Source organism: Narcine bancroftii, chromosome 2, assembly GCF_036971445.1.
Source record: "Narcine bancroftii isolate sNarBan1 chromosome 2, sNarBan1.hap1, whole genome shotgun sequence".
Taxonomy (NCBI): Eukaryota; Metazoa; Chordata; class Chondrichthyes; order Torpediniformes; family Narcinidae; genus Narcine; species Narcine bancroftii.
In genome coordinates, this window is record NC_091470.1 from 291,746,622 (window position 1) to 291,762,952 (window position 16,331).

The following is a 16,331-nucleotide window of genomic DNA, read 5'->3' on the forward strand; positions in this document are numbered from 1 at the left end:
CTGTTTTGAAGGTTTTTCAAGATGGTTGCCAACCAAAGTTCTTTGATTCTCCAAAGGAAGCTATAGCATTTGCTCAAGAGCTGCCAATTACTCAGTTTCAACAGAGACATAGTCCGCCGCGATTTCTAAGGAGACAAGAGATGGAAGAAAAGAGCCGTGCTCCAAGAAGGAATGGTTGTAATGGTGACTCGGCAGTTGGAGCTGATTAAAAGAAGAGTTGTCCTTTTTTTTTCTAATGTTTTTTTTTAAAAAAAAGGGATATTAAATAATGATGATGTTAGTTTAAGATGAAGTGAGAGTTGGGGGAGAGAACTGGATAGGCACTATATTTCCTGAAAGTCATCTGCTACGTGTGAGTTATCTCACACCCATTTTTTTTTGGGAGTTACCGCATTGCGCGGTTTAGACGGGAGGGGGTATTTTTAACCTCCTACCTGTTTTTTTTTCCTTTTTTTTGTATTATTAGATTAAAGAGTGAAGGGTTTTTTTTGTGTTTATAAAAAAAAAAGCATAAGAAAGTATTTGATTGTTTAAAAAAAACTAAAAATTGATGTTTTTTTTGTAAAGTTTATTCAGTAGATAAGGAATATTTGAAATTTAAATGTGAATGGGATGGATAAGTTTTTTTTATATTTTTTCTTTAACTTTAAGGTGAAAGGAGTGGTAATTCTGGTGTATATTATTTTGCTATTTTAGTTATAGAATGAAGGGAATAATGGTGAAAGTTATAAATTGAATTGTACAATTCTTAATGAGGCTTGAATTTTGTTTGTGGTTTATGCTCCATTTGTTGAAGATATAGATTTCGTTGTAGATGTGTTTTATTATTTGGATATCTGAATTTTAATGTAATGATTGGGGATATTTAAATATGGTATTGGAGCTTTTATTGGATAATTATTCAACAGTAAAAGGGAAAAATGGTGGAAGAGTACTAAAATTGAATTGTACAATGCTTAATAAGGTTTGAATTTTGTTTTAAGATGGTGGTTTATGTGACTAATATGATGATAGATGTGAAGTTAGTTGATATTTAGTGAAGGTTTATCTCTATAGAGAAAGTTTTTTTTCATCTTTTTCTCATGCTACAATTTTTTTTAAGAATTGATTATTGTATAAGAATTTTTGATAGACAATGTTACTAACTTTACTAATTTTTTATATTAAGTTTGAGTTAAATATATGTTTCATCTTAACTCCGTTTGTTAAATATATGCATTTAAGTTTGAATTAAATATGTTTTTTAAGTCTGATATCTTAGTATTAATTACTTTTTGTTAGTATTTTAATCGGTTATGTTTTTGTTTTTTTTTTGTAAGTGGGTTTTTTTCTCACATATTATTAACTTTATTAATTCTTCACTCTTTATTTTGGGGGGAAAGGGGGGGGTTGGACTAATTTGAGTTAGATTGTTAATGTGTAATAATTATTGGGGAGGGTATAGTTTATTTAGATTACTGATACTGTATTGTAATTTTATTATTTTATTCTTAATTTTTTTTAATGTAATCCTATATGTTATTCATGTTATAAAATCTTAAATAAAGTTTAAAAAAAAAAGAAAGTTGGTAGCACTACAGCGCACAATTTATGAAGACCGTGGGAAAAAGCAATGGCAGACCTCACTTCCCAGAATGTCATGTGGCAGAGAAATCCCTCCATAATTGCTCCGTTGCTGCAGCCGAGCTTACAACCCTTTCTCTGCTGCATGGATTTCTGGGAGAGCAGGTCCACCATCACTTTTTCCCCCTCAGTATTTATAAATTGTCCGTGATAGTGCTACCAACTTTCCCACGCTATATAAATTGAGTACTATAGTGATACCAACTTACCCTGTTCAAAAATTGTCCACTATTGCTATTTATTGCTGGCACGTTCCCATGGTCCCTTATAAAGATTTATAAAGGTCAGCACAACATCATCAGGGGTTGAAGGGCTCATACTGTGCTACACATAAAGCTTAATTAGGCATGCTTAATTTTGTTCAAATGTAAGATCAGAATACATTGATCAGAATTTAGGGCAGGTTCACCATCGCTCAATGTGTCATGACATCACCAGTAGAATAGTCCTAACCCCAGGGATGGCTCCTTGCAAGTGTGAAAGCATCCCAGTTAGGAGTGGCCAAGTGTGAAAAGACAAACCCCTTTTCCTATCCTGGGACACTGAATGGCCAATTTAGTGAGATGCAAGTGTGAAAGGGGCTATTAATTATTTGTATCCCCTTGTTTCCCCCCCCCCCCCCCCCCCCCATCGTAACACCTACAGCTTATGTTCTATTCTTCGTGTGTGAAAGAGTTGTGACTTCCTGGGAACATTTACTGTTTATGCAGGTACACAGCAATTATTGCTGTTACTTTGACATAATTTGACATGTGTCAAATTCTTCTATTGGTTGGAATTTTTTACTCACATGATGGTAGAAATATTGTTACTTTCTCTAAGCGGCTCTTGAACCAAAGTCCTAAGGTACAATATTTATAGTTCATTGCAGATCTATTGACTGTGCAGTCATATGCCACTTTGAAACACAAGAATTCATTTGATTCCAAAGAAATGCCAAATTTCTTCAGTGACAGTGCAATTATTAATTTTTGAAATGGAGGTCATAATGCTAGGTTATTTAAAATCATGTTAGCAGATTCTAAATATTTTTTGATATTCTTTCTTACATTTAGGTTTGGCAGATGGCAAACACTTCACACTTCCACACCTTCCTGGTAAAACATTTGTGTATAATGGGACAGATGATAGATTGGAGCTGTGTATTGATCCGGCAGGGCACATTCCCATTGGACCTGACATTGACAATATGATCAAAGAGGCCTTAAGTCAGTTACGGTCTGAGGGAGGACCAAGAAGTAGAGAGGGAAGTCCTTCCTCACATGGAGGGATGAAACTTGGAAGTGGAGGAGTAGTGCGAAAAAAGTCTGAACAAATGCCAAATGTCACAGCTTTTCAGGGAAAAGGCCATTCCCTGGGGACTGCTTCAAGTAGTCCACAGTTGGAGCAGAGGCATAGCAGGGAAATGCAGATGCCTAGAAAACAAACTACAGCCACTTCCTCAGCAACAGATCTTAATTGTGCGATTGGCAAGTCTAGTCCCAAGCAAGGAGCTTCTCCACCTAAATCCAGTGTTGGAGATTGTCATCTAATACGAATGGCACCAGGCTTTGTAACAATGAGAGATGGTAGACAACTTGACCCTAATTTAGTTGAAGCACAACGTAAGAAATTGCAGGAAATGGTATCTTCTATTCAAGCATCCATGGATAAACACTGGAGAGACCAGAGTGCAGAAGAATCAATTCCTAGTGATATCCATGAAACAAAAGTGCATTCAACAACTTCCTCTGTTCCATTAATAACGCGAACTGAAATTCTTCAAATGGATGCCCGAGACCAACTACCAGCCACTCCACAAGCAGGGGAATATGACAATTTGGGTATGGAAACAACAGCTGGCGTGGAACTGTTATCCTATTCAACCATACCATCAAGCAAGGTACACGATCCAGCCCTTTTGAATGAAGATCTTGAAGAAATGGATAGTCAAGAAATAGAAGGAACTGTTGAACCCATGGATCATTCTTGATTTCATATGGAGATGCATATTATAAAGCTTGGTGAGTCTCAAAAAAGTATCTGAGTTTCTTGTAACTATAGAAATGTATTGTTAAAAGGAATAAAAGTAATGAATGTTTTTGGAGCACCCATTTAAGAATCTGTGCCTCATACAGTTTATTCTGTAAGCTGAGAGAAAAACTAAGAAAATAATGATTAAGAATACTAACGCAGTGTAACTAGTTACTATAAAATTAATTTTTATATTAGCCAGTTTCCCTTTGTTTAAACTTGACCATGAGATTTAAGTTTGATTTCCCTTGTACATGCAGAGGTGAAAATGATAGATTAAATTGCAGAGTATGATCCTTCTGCCCTTTCAACCTTGTTTTCTGCCCTTATGAAATAAAAGTATTGTATAAAATAATTATTGTCAAAATTGTTTGCCTTATCCTCCCTTTATTTGAACTCTAAAATGACAATAGTGTTTCAGCTGGTGGAACTGCTGCCTTAGTTTGGTGACCCGAGTTCAAACCTAATCATATGTGTAGAGTTTCCACTTGGTCCCTGTGATGGCTGAGGTTGCCCCTTACTTCCCAAAGACTGATTAGTGGATTAATTGGCCACTGTAAATTACTCCTTGTGTATTGAGTGGTAGACTCTGAGGAGATATGGTGGGATTGTCAGAAAATTAAAATGGGATTGGTGTAATCAAGTGTTCGATGGTTGGTGAGGACTTGCAGGACCAAAAGTGTTATTTCCATCTTGTATTCGATGATTCTAAGGTGGACCAAGTTTTGCTGTTGTTGTTTTTCTTTTATGAAGAAAAAAACGCTGAAAACCTTCATGCAGCATCCATGGAAAGAGAAACATTTAACATTTCAGATCCACTATCTTTGATCAGAGTTGGGAAAGAAAGAAAAGAAACTTAGTTTATAGTTGCAAAGAGAATTGGGAGGAATAGATAGAACAAATGGAGCATCTTTATTGGAATAAATACAAAGTAGCATTTAGAAGCACATTATATTTCTTTGTCTGTCTGAATAGGTCTGTGAGATATGCCCAGCATGCGAGGTTATAAAGAGCAAAAGGCTGAACCAATATCACAGATGGATGACTAGCAGAACTAACTGGTTCTGATAGAGCATTTTAATAACAGTTGAATAATTTAATAAAGTCTGGAAGGCTGCATTTTGCCCAAATGTTGGGGTGGAAGGCATGGACCAAGGGAACTGTGCTTGCTCTGCCCAGGAGGAGAGTGGTGTGGAAAAATCAGCAATAGTAGTGGGGAAGCCATAGTTCGGGAAGAATCCTAATTTTCCTACTTCGGTCCCTGCAGCATTTTGTTTTTTTTTTTCTCCAGGTCATGGAGATGATGAGGCAGGAGGAAATTAATCTGGAGAAGATATTAAAAAGGTGGATTACACTTGATGTAAATAATTTCCTGTCTCCAGATAGAATGCATTCTAGTTTGCTTAGAGAAGGAAGAGTGGCAACTGCAGACTGTCATAATTGACTAATCCTCCATAGATACCGGGAGAAGTGCCAGAGGACTGGAGAAAACCAAATGTGACATCTTTTTCTCAAAATTTGTTCCATGATAAGGCAGTCAAGCAAGACATGGTATTTAATACAGAGAAGTGTGAGGTGATACATACTGGGCAAAATAATGAAGACTTGTTGGGACAGTTCTAATAAGTATGGAGAAATAGTGGTACCTATGGGGGAAATGTATACAAATCATTGAAAAATATATTGTGAGCTTGATTTGTAAAATATTGAGCAAGGGGGAAAAACAATAGCAGGGAGCTTATTATGATCCTTAATAAACTTGGAATATTTAGTCCAGTTCTGGTCACTGCACTTTAGGAAAGGTATGTAGTTCCTAAAGAGTGCAGAAGATATTTACTGGAATGATGCTGTGAAGGGAGATCTCAGTTACAAAGTTTCAGGTTTCAGGCAGAATCAAAATAGGTACTGACGAGCTTTCACCTGGGGTGCTATGTACAATTTGGGTTCCCTTATCAAAGAAAGGAATTACTGGGACCAAAAGAGATTTGCTATGCTGATCCCTGGGATGAGAAAATTGTCCCATCATGAAGCAGTTGAATCACTGGTAAAGTTGACTTAATGAGATCTCTAATATGAATTTACATCAATTAAACATAACCTAACCCATTCTGGTTATTACAAGTTACAAAATTAAAAAGTAGAAATTTGGTTTTTGTTTTAGAGAAAAAATGCAACACTCTGTTAGAGTTTAATAATATCTAATTTGGTCTGAGATTAGTGCATCTGAAATCAATGTTTATTATTAACATACAGATTATGAATTCAAACATTTTATGGGACTAATCTATTTCATTTCAGATCTCATGAAACAATAGCAATTCAGTTCATTAACACATGATAATAATTTAAGAAGCCACAAACTGTATAGAACCTGAAAATGTAAAAAATTATTAAAAAAGAACAAACCTGTTAATTTTCTTTGCATGCTTTAATACACTTCATACCAAACGCTGGTATGCCTAAATCTGATCATTTTTTGGAGTAAATTCCAGCCTAATTTTACATAGACGCATACAAAAATACATTCATTCAGTTATTTGAGGCAGCTAATGAAGAAAAACAGTCTTAATTTATCCCCTTGCGTGTTTTAACCATTTATACAATGCCATTTAGAGTAGACTGCAAGTGGCTATTGAAAAATCATCATGGTTAACAAAAGATCAGAATTAAAATAAGAAACCTTGTAATCAGAGAGAAAAAATGGAGTTGAGTAAGAGTTACCAAAGGTTTTAATTTAAAGGCAGGGGATATTGTGGAATGTGTGAAACACAACCACAATATTGGCTAAAAGTGAATCCCCTTCATTTAGTTTGCATCTGTTCCTTCTGTAATCATGTATCACAACAAACAACAGGTCATTATGTTATTATGTTAAATCTTATTGGAACACTTTTTTATTAGTAATAATCATGAATTACTTGGCAGGTGAGAGCATATTGGGAAAGAGAAACTGAATTGAGGTTGTTCTTTTTACATCAGCAATATTTTTATGTTTTCTTTTGAACATAGTTGATTATTTGACCCTCTAAGTCAATCCCATTCCCTTGTTTAGTTCCCTGTAGCTCATTCTTTCTCACATGATTAACAAGCCCCTATCTATGATCATATAGCTGTACTAGCCAATCTGCATAGGAGAAGGCCACTCCGATATAAAACCTACGACCCAAGGACCTCGCTGCCACGTCCCAGCTTGCTTGGCCACGGCACACGAACCATGGGTGTAAAGGGTGGGGCCAGTACTGCGCGCACTGCACTCCACCTAAAAGCTCCTTTGCGCAGGCCCGAGGACAGGTCCACGTCCTCCCCCTCAACGTCCTCCCCCTCCACGTCCTCCCCCTACAAAAGGCAAAGGAGGAAAAACCCAACACCCAACCCCAACCAACCAATTTTCCCTTGCAACCGCTGCAATCGTGTCTGCCTGTCCCGCATCGGACTGGTCAGCCACAAACGAGCCTGCAGCTGACGTGGACTTTTTACCCCCTCCATAAATCTTCGTCCGCGAAGCCAAGCCAAAGAAAAGAAGACTAGCCAATTATAGAGTGTCTATGATGTACTAAGAAACCAAAGCAAATGGTCACAATGGGAATATGACAACACTAGGGGACAAGACTGAACCCAGATTGGTGAAGCTGTGAGGCAGCAGTTCTACCTGCTGCTTCAGTGGGCTGCATTAATTTGAGGTACACAAAAAGCAAATCTAATTTAAGTACACAAAATGTTGCTTGCTTTAAGGCATCTTCTAAATGAACTGAAAACCTTATCTGTTTGATTCTCAAAAATGTGATTAAAATTTGAGATTGTGCTCTTGCGCAGCTGGACTGAGGGGACCAAGGACTGAAGGAGGGGAATAATGAAGTAGATGAAGGAAGCAAAGATAATAATTCAACATCAGAATTAGCACATGTATTGAACAGAAGTTGAACAATTGTATTCAATTCTTAATTCAGGCCAATGTTGTCAACGTTGTCAAGCCAATGTGTGCTGTTGGCCAGTTGGATGAACAAAGGTTAGATCTACAATTTTATGGTATTTTTCCATAGCCTTTTAAAGGCATCTCGTGGTGTATTACAGATGTACTTTGTTGGAAAAGAGAAAATGTCTGACTAGAGAAGGGAGAAAAAGATTTAATTTAAATTTAATTTAATTGTTTGTCTAATTTCCCTCTTTCCCCAACCCATTTCCATCCAAGTTGACAGAGCTACCTTTGTACAAGAGTCGTGGCATCGCAAAAGGAACTCGTCGTGTTCAAAAGACTGAATCTGATTTAATTTCCCCATATATTGGATCTAACTAGATCATTCTTGATCATCCACAGAACATCTACCTTACTCCACAAAACATTTTTGTTAGTTTGTAATTTGATTCTGTTGTAAATGCAGCACTCAGTAAGACCTCTTTAATAAGATGAGTCTCCTAAGTACATATTTCCCTGATGCACTCAAAATTGATTTTAACAATATTAGTTGGTGGTAATGTTTGTGCTTGAAATGAAATATTGAAATGTGAAGTTTTGAAGGTCATGTATGATGTCCATCTATTAACGAGATAAATATAATCCTTTTTTAGAAAGATGCAGACACACTATTCAATTTCCAGGCCTTGAGTGCTGGGACTGAGACTAGAACCTAGTATAATAAAGTTTTTGGTTTGGCACTTTGCATAAAAAAAGTTGTGTCAACTATTATAATTATTTAATACAAAATAAAAGTATCACAGAAACATTTGTGACAGTTTTGAGATTTGCAGTTTTTAGAAAAACATCTCTTCTAATTTAGATCAATTAGTGACAATGGAATGACCTGAAATTAAAATGTGCTCTCTGTGTTTAGTTTATTTCCCATGGTATGCTGATTAGTTTTGGTTGAGTCCTTGGGTGGGGATGCAATACTGTGAAAATTGCTGTGAAATTGATTGGTTCTACACTTGTAAATTTCTGCTTGGGCATGGATTCAATTTTAGAATTTTGGGAATTCTGTACTGATATAAATGTTTTTTTTTCCTCCAGAAAGCAGAAATGGGGGGGAGGGGGGTGTGGATAATGCTTGAACTAAAGTTGTATCTTGGAGAAAATAATTCACTCTACTGAAACATTTGTTATTATCAAGACCAAATCATTTACAATTTTTTTCCATTTCCAGACCTTTTTTTTGATGCAATATCTTTTGATATTGAGGTCGGTATTGATATCCAAAATACTTTCCAAAATTTAACTTTAAAGCAAAATAATGTGAAGAAAAGTCCAATTTCCTTTTTTATTTAAAACAACATGTACACACACAAGGTTTGAAGTGTTGGTTGGTTTTTTTACTTTCCTTTACCTATGTCAGCCAGCAATGTGATTCCACAGGATATGTCAGGGTAGAGGTCACACTCTTTGATTTAAAGGACAATAAGTGCATCAGTCAGTAATTGGAATGCTTTAGAACAAAAATGTTGTTTATTTTGAACAAAAATGTAGAATGTGGCAGGTTTCAAAATGAAGACACCAGATTGACTAGCCACATATTTTCCAGTTGCTTAATTCATTTTCTGGAAGGATTATCTCACTTCATCCATTTCTCTTTTTAAAAAAAAAATCACCATAAATATTTAGTTGTTGCCTTTAACAAAAAAAATCCATTATTCACACTCAAAATTCCAAATTGTATTAAACGTCTTGAGCACTTTATTCCACTTGGTGTGATACAAATACCAAGAAAGCAAAATTTTTTCATCTTCAGGGTGTCATGCTGTGATGTGCACGATCCCTGACCATGGTAGTATTAATTGTAGTCCAATAGAGTGGTTGTTGACTTTTGCAGGTGGTTTTACAGTGGCTCTGAGTGGTGCATAAATATGATCAAGACAACTGTACTTTGTGATTGGGAATGAAAGAGCTACCAAATATGTTCTGATTTTTTCAAATGTGAATACCGCAGTATGAATAGGGAGATCGTTATGTGTGAAATCAAAATGCACAAATCTTAATTTTTTTTTCAAAAGTTTGCTTGAAATTCACAAACCCATCACAATACAATTGTAAAAGACTTGGTGGGATTAAAAACTTATTATTTTTGCTTTGTGGAATCAAAGTTGAGAGTTTCTATTTCTGTTTAAACTGTGCTTTGAATAATCAGTATCACAGACAATTAGCCTTAATATTAACAGTTGTTTTATTTTAAATAAATTTCCTGACATTTATAGTAATTGCAATGACAATTGTATTATTTTTAAGGATGCTTGGAGACTTTGTGTTTTTTTTAGAAACCATAAAGATTTGCATCCTTAAAATGCAAAAAAATGAATGTGCTTTCTGACAAATGTTGATTAAAATTCAAATTTCACAGGAATGATTTACTTTTCATGGCTCTTTTCAAAATGTGCAGTTTGCTGACAGTTAGGGTTTTGAGCTATTTTAACAATTCATTTGCTTTTGAATTTGTTTTTAAATAATTTGGAGGATGGCAAGACAACTCCATTAAGTATATGCATTAAATTCATTGCCATTTTTTTTCTTGGGATTTTCAGCTTTATCCTTATAAAATAGCAGGTTTCATCCAGAATATTGTTGTCAGGCCTTCCTTCATTAGAATGAAATAACCAAAACACAAAATTTGAGACTTTGGATAAACTGTGCAAAGCAAGCCTAAAGTTAAATATCCCACAAAAGCTGGAGATTTTCTTTTGCAGTGTTTTCCATCCAGTTATTGGAACTTATAAAGATGACCTTGAATTTGGATACTATAATGTATATATGGGTTATTTTTAATGGAGAACATGTCCTGTTTAAAAGAAAATGAAATAATTGATGAGAAATGTAAGGAAACATTTATGAGAGCAGGATGACACTGGCAAATGTTCAGCAAATTTGGTTTGTTTATATTTGTGGTTGCTGTACTTAATATCTGCAATGAATTACTCTATAATGTAACATCTGTATTATAATAGTATATATTGTACAGTACTAAGTGACTTGTACAGTACTTGTTCTTTACTTGAATGCTATAAAATAAGTATATTCAATAAGCATCAGCTTGCTGTTGGCATGAGTTATGAGCATATATATTGAAGGTGCAATAAATTAATGTTTCCCGTGAATATTGTCCAAGTGTTTTAACATTTCAAATGGCTACAATATAGGTTGGCATGCAAGACTGAATTTGAACACCCCAATTTGAAAATGACACCCCAAAACCAGGGGTCTTTTTGAATGCTAGGTTTAAAATCTAAACGTTATTATTGTATGGTTTAGAATGTTCCCCATGGTGATGGAGAACAGCAAAAAACACTCATATAACTCCTACAGTCCTACCACTAAATATTTATCTACTAAAAGTTACATTTGGGAAGCTGGATTAATAGTAATGTTAAATTAAAACTACAAAATGTATTATAAACCTGTTTAACATACCTTAAAATAACAGCAGTGACCAGTTACCTGTACTTTTGCCTAAGTGATGGCACTAGTATATGCATTACACCACCATGTTTGATGCCCATTATGGTAGGTAATTGACTGTATTTTGCCATTACTTGAAATGAATTGGCAAATTTTAAATCACCAAGACTGTGTTGCTTAATAGTGTGTTTTAACAGCATCACTCCACTGGTTAGTGGGATGGTTGGTATAGAACAGTGGTTTTCAAACTGACCCCCTAAACCCACATTCCATCTTAAGCAATCCATATTGGCATAAGTGCTCTGTGATTAGTAAGGGATTGCTTAAGGTGGATTTTGGCCCATTTCCTTTGGAGTTATGAAACCATGCACATAACGAGTCAATTAGTGGTTTTCTAACTTTTTCTTTCTACTCACATACCACCTTAAACAATCCCTTACTAATCACAGAGCACTTATGGCATAGGGATTGCTTAGGGTGGAATATGAGTTTATGGGGGCAGTTTGAAAACCACGGTTTTAAACTCTGATGAATAGTGGCCTAATCTATTATCCATCTATTATTGGCCAAATCTATCCATTATCTATAGAAATTTACAATATCTTTTCAAAATTAGATTACCTTTGTGCCATATGAAATAATGCTTCCATTTCCAAACTTTAAGACCCTGATTCCACCTTGTTTTCTAGGATCATGCAAATCACAACTTTGTCTGCACATCCAGAGTCTGGACCCACTAACTGTGTATCTTTTAAATTTAATTTTACTGTTCTTTAGTTAATGTAATAATCTCCACCTGGGCCCTCCATTCATGGTTCATTGTTTCCTATTCAAAATTCTGAAGAAATTTCATTTTTTTTCCCCTCCACAATGCTCTTGCATCCTGAAGTCCTCCTCTCGACCCTGAAATCCTTCACAACTCTATACTCTAATTGCATTGCTTCCGGATATAAGTATTAATCAAAATGCTGCCACTTCAGGTGTCGAGTAAGTTTTCAAAGGCTCGGCCCTCAGGTGAGTCAGACGGTGTTTGGTTCCTGGATTTTTCCAGGACACTGCACATTACTTGGGCTGATTTCAGTGTGTAAAGCTACTCCACCACAATCTAATTTTCCCCTGTCTCACACCCATGACTTGTACTTTACTTGCATCCTTGTGCTTCTCTGAGACTTTTGAACGCCCCTATTCTGCCAAGCTTCACCGTGCCAATGCCTTCTAGGCACCCATCATCCACCAGGAAAAGGGTGTTGGCTCTCTATTCTATCTATGCCCTAGATCTGTTAACCTTGCTTCATATGACATGTTCTGCAATCTCCTCTGCACCCTCTCCAAATGAGGCAACCAGAACTGAATGCATTACTCCAAGTGTGGCCTAACTAGAGTTTTCTAGAGTTGCAAGATTAGTCAGGGATTTAGTTCAAGAGCTTTGAGGTAATAAAGGCCATCATACCATATAACTTAACCAATTTGGGGAAACTTAATGTGCAGTTTATGGCCTCAATCTGTCTTAAATCAGAGGCAAATTTATACTGTTGTAGATATTATTGCCACATGTACCAAGGTACAGAATCTTGTTTTTGCATACTATCCAGGCAAGTCAACCATATCTCATTGTATTATCCTCATTTTATGTTTAGGAATCCTAATGTTTCCCTACTCTATCTACCCTGATTCCCTAATACTGCACATTTAACTTCTCCCAGTCCATTGTTTTGGTCATTTTATTTGGTTCCTTCGTCAAGTCATCCCTGATTTCTTTATTACTTAGTGCTGCAAATTTGCCAATGTTCCTCTGGCAGAATGAATAGAACTGAAAAATGAGAAGGCAGATAAACAGTAGTGGTGGTGTGGAAGCATAGCTACTTTGAAGGGATGAGAGGAAAATTCCAAAGAGTTAAATTTCCTCACGAGTACCACCATAAACTACTATTGCAAACATCTCTCATCTGGAAAGATAGAAAAGGTGAGAGACATGCTTTATGCCACTTTTTATGCGATTTGCAGGAGGCTGAAGCACTGCTCGCAGCCCACAGGATGGCGCTGTCGCACTTCATTTCGCGCCGCTCGAATGCGGGGGGGGGGGTGGTGGAAGAGAAGCTTTTAAAAAGCGAAACTACAGTCCCCATCATGCATCGTGGTCATCGCGCCGCTCGGTACCGCCCCTGCAGATGTCACACTCGCGCTCGCGTCTCTGCCTCGCGCTCGCCGACCCGGCTTGTGCTCAGCCTATGAACGGTCAAGGACGCGTGCGCACATTCAAATGCGGTGGGCGAATGGTTGAGAGGGAGGCTGGCGCGAGATTTGGCGGGACTTCGAAACGGAGCTGGAGCGTGAAAGTGGCTGCGGGGGGCGGGGGAAAGGTTTGACGGTGACTCGGCGCCTGGGAATATGGTGACTCCGCTCCTGGCACTCAGACAGCGAGCAGCGACCTTTTACTGGTCGGTGTCCCGCACCACAACCAAGTGATCATTAGGCGCCGACTTTCCCAGAGTCGCGTCGTGAGTGATCAAGCGGACGAGGGAGCCCATCAGTCCCGGGCGGAAGCGGTCGCCGGTCAATGATGGCCAAGCGGGCTCGGGGGTGAGTGTCCGGCCGGCAATGGCTCCCCGAAACCGTCACCCGTCCCCGCGCCGTCTGCCTGCCTTCCCCACCAGACGAGAAGTGCGCCTCCTGCCAGCTGTCGGTCCGCGCCGCCTGCTTGCACTGACGCGGCTTCCCCGTCAAACAAGGTTGCTCAAACTTGTCTTTCCTCCGTGGGTTTAACTTTCATTATTGTTGTTAGGCATTTTGCATCAAAACACACCTTTTCACGGGGGTCTCCTGTGGACGAGGTTATTAAAAGTTGCTGGGAGAACCACTCCTGTCAAACGTGCATCAGGTGTTAGGCGCGAATTAGGAGAAATGCGCGCTTTAATCCATGTATCCTTCTCCGTGGAACGCTTGCCACATCAGTGCAAAACAAAATAAAATCAACAAGCATCGCGACGACTGGGGCTTGGCTGCAATTGTTTCGGCTTCGGGCGACAACAGTGCGAGTCCATGAGCTGATCGCTTCATTCCTGAAAAGCCGCTCCGTAAGAATCTTTCAGTGTACCGTTTAGGCGCGTGTGCCGACATCTGCCGGGTGAGCGAGTGAAACGCGAAGAACGCACCGAAACGCTGGAGGACCTCAGCCCGCCTCGCAGCGTTGACGAGAGGTCAAGGTCCAGCTGTGGACGCGGTGACACCGGCCGAGTTCCTCCAACATCTCTCTCTGTCTGTCTGCGTGCGGGGTTTTCTTTTATCTTCAGGATTTTGAAGCGCCTTGAATGCACTCGTGTAATTTAATAAATAGTACCCCTCCATAAATCTTCGTCCGCGAAGCCAAGCCAAAGAGAGAAGAGACATGTAAAAGAAATCAGAAATTTCTATTTTGAACGATGTGTCTCATCACATCCGAAATCGAGTGTTTTCTACCCCAACATATGCCAAAGTACCCTTCTCGGTATCAATGAGCAAATAGGGAAACAATACATTTTCATTGAAATCCTTGATAAACTACCGCTGGGAGAGAAAACAAAATCCTGATTTAAATGGTTACAATCCTTATTGGTAAATGGATTTTAATTAATTGTGGTACGATTCTGGTTGAACGCCAGTGTCCCCCGCTTTAAAAATTATTCTTGTATAATTGACATCGAGCTCTAAAGTGAGAAATATTTATAGAATTGGCGTAACTTTAATAGGTCTGAATTTTTAAAAAAATCTAACTATCGTGGTCATTAGAATTCTCCAGTGCATTTGGATGGGAATCCAATACTTTTAGATTCTGTTATGTTTAAATTTAGGCAAATCAGTTTGATGTAAAATTGTTTAAAATTAAGTCCAGGCTGCCTCTTTTAACAAATTACAGATTCAAACTAGAATGACTGCAAGCAGGCTGCATGTGTTTGTTATTCAGAGGTACGAGCAGTGTACATTCATTTTGAATATGTAGTTGATAAACAGAAATTGAACTTGAGTGATATAAATATTTGCAAGACCTCTGCATCTTAATTGAAACTAAAAAATACTCAAATGTCCAGAAATTTCAAGGTCCTTAATCTATCAAAATCTTAGCCCATCAATGTGCAAGAGCATTATTGTGAATCCCAAAGGTGGGGTTATTTGGAGAAATGATATAGACACTCATTATTTGAATGCTCATCCTACAAGGTTTGCAGAAGGACTCCGGCCTGAACCGTCGATTATTACAGCTTTACCTCTTATGAACGCTGTAAAACCTGCTGAGTTCCTTCAACATTTCTGTGTTTATACCACAATCACAGCATTTGCAGACTTTTCTGTTTCACTATCTACTTGCATGGTCACTTTCAGGGACCAATGGGCTTGTATCCGCAGACCTCTCTGTGCTATTAAAGATCCTGTATACTACCCCCTTAAATTTGATCTGCAGAAGTGCAAATCTTCACTCCTGCTCAGATTAGACTCCACTTGTCATTTTTCTACCTATACCTGTAAATTATTTGAATCCTGTACTCTCCTTTGACAACGTTCTACGGTGTCCATAATTCCACTAATTGTTGTATTGTCTGCAAGCTTATTAACCCACCATTTACTTTTTTAAATATCCAGGTCACTTGTGTACATCACAAACAACAGGGGTCCTAGCCACAAACCCTGCAGAACACCACTGATCAAGGGTCTCCAGCCACAATAAAACAGTTCACCTTCTACCCTCTGTTTCCTATGAGCAAATCATTCTCAATTCAAACTATCATTTCACTGTAGATTTCATGCATCTTAAACCTGGATCCATCACTCATAGGCATGTTGTCAAATGCCTTACTAAAATCCATGTAGACAACATATACTGGCATTTTTAAGACATGACTGACCAAACAAATCCATGTCAACTGACCCTAATTTGGCCATACTTTTCCAAATGTGTATAAATCCTATCTGCAAATATTCTCTCCAATAACCTCATTGCCAATGATGTGAATCTTACTGTTCTGTAATATCCTGGATTATTCTTATTTCCCTTCTTGATCAAAGCAACAGCATTGGCAACTCTCCCTCTGGGTCCTTGCTTATTGCTAGTGATTATACAAACATCGTCAGGGCCCCAATAATCTTTTTCCTCTTGCCACATCACATCAGGCATTGAGGACGTCTGCCTTGATGGTCTTCAAAAGACACAGCACTACTTCTTTCTTGATGGCTCTTGCTATCCTCCATGTCGTTCTCCTTAGTGAATTCTGATGCAAAATACTCACAGTGCCATGTCCTCTGATTCCAAGCATAATTTTTTGCTTCATCTTTGAGTGGTCCTACC

At 37.9% G+C, this 16,331-nt stretch overlaps 2 protein-coding genes across 8 annotated transcripts in view; both read left to right on the forward strand.

The window, feature by feature from the left end:
• Positions 1–10,713, forward strand: part of vcpip1 (valosin containing protein (p97)/p47 complex interacting protein 1) — a 34,284-nt gene extending 23,571 nt beyond the window's left edge. Inside the window, exons 3-5 of one of the 3 annotated variants that reach the window (XR_011352263.1) lie at positions 2,679–3,626; positions 7,450–7,642; positions 7,826–10,713. Coding sequence is in view for 2 of the 3 variants with exons in the window: in XM_069921339.1 (XP_069777440.1) it covers positions 2,679–3,595 (917 nt within the window). In the remaining variant the exon portion in view is untranslated. Of the gene's footprint in view, positions 1–2,678; positions 3,627–7,449 lie in introns of all 3 variants that reach the window. The other 2 variants (XM_069921339.1, XM_069921340.1) reach the window with 2 other exon arrangements.
• Positions 10,714–13,260: 2,547 nt separating this feature from the next.
• mybl1 (v-myb avian myeloblastosis viral oncogene homolog-like 1) overlaps positions 13,261–16,331 on the forward strand; it is an 84,114-nt gene continuing 81,043 nt past the window's right edge. For 2 of the 5 annotated variants that reach the window (XM_069921354.1, XM_069921353.1), the window contains exon 1: positions 13,264–13,594. In XM_069921354.1, the coding sequence (XP_069777455.1) occupies positions 13,572–13,594 (23 nt within the window). In that variant the 5' untranslated portion in view covers positions 13,264–13,571. Of the gene's footprint in view, positions 13,595–16,331 lie in introns of all 5 variants that reach the window. The other 3 variants (XM_069921356.1, XM_069921352.1, XM_069921355.1) reach the window with 3 other exon arrangements.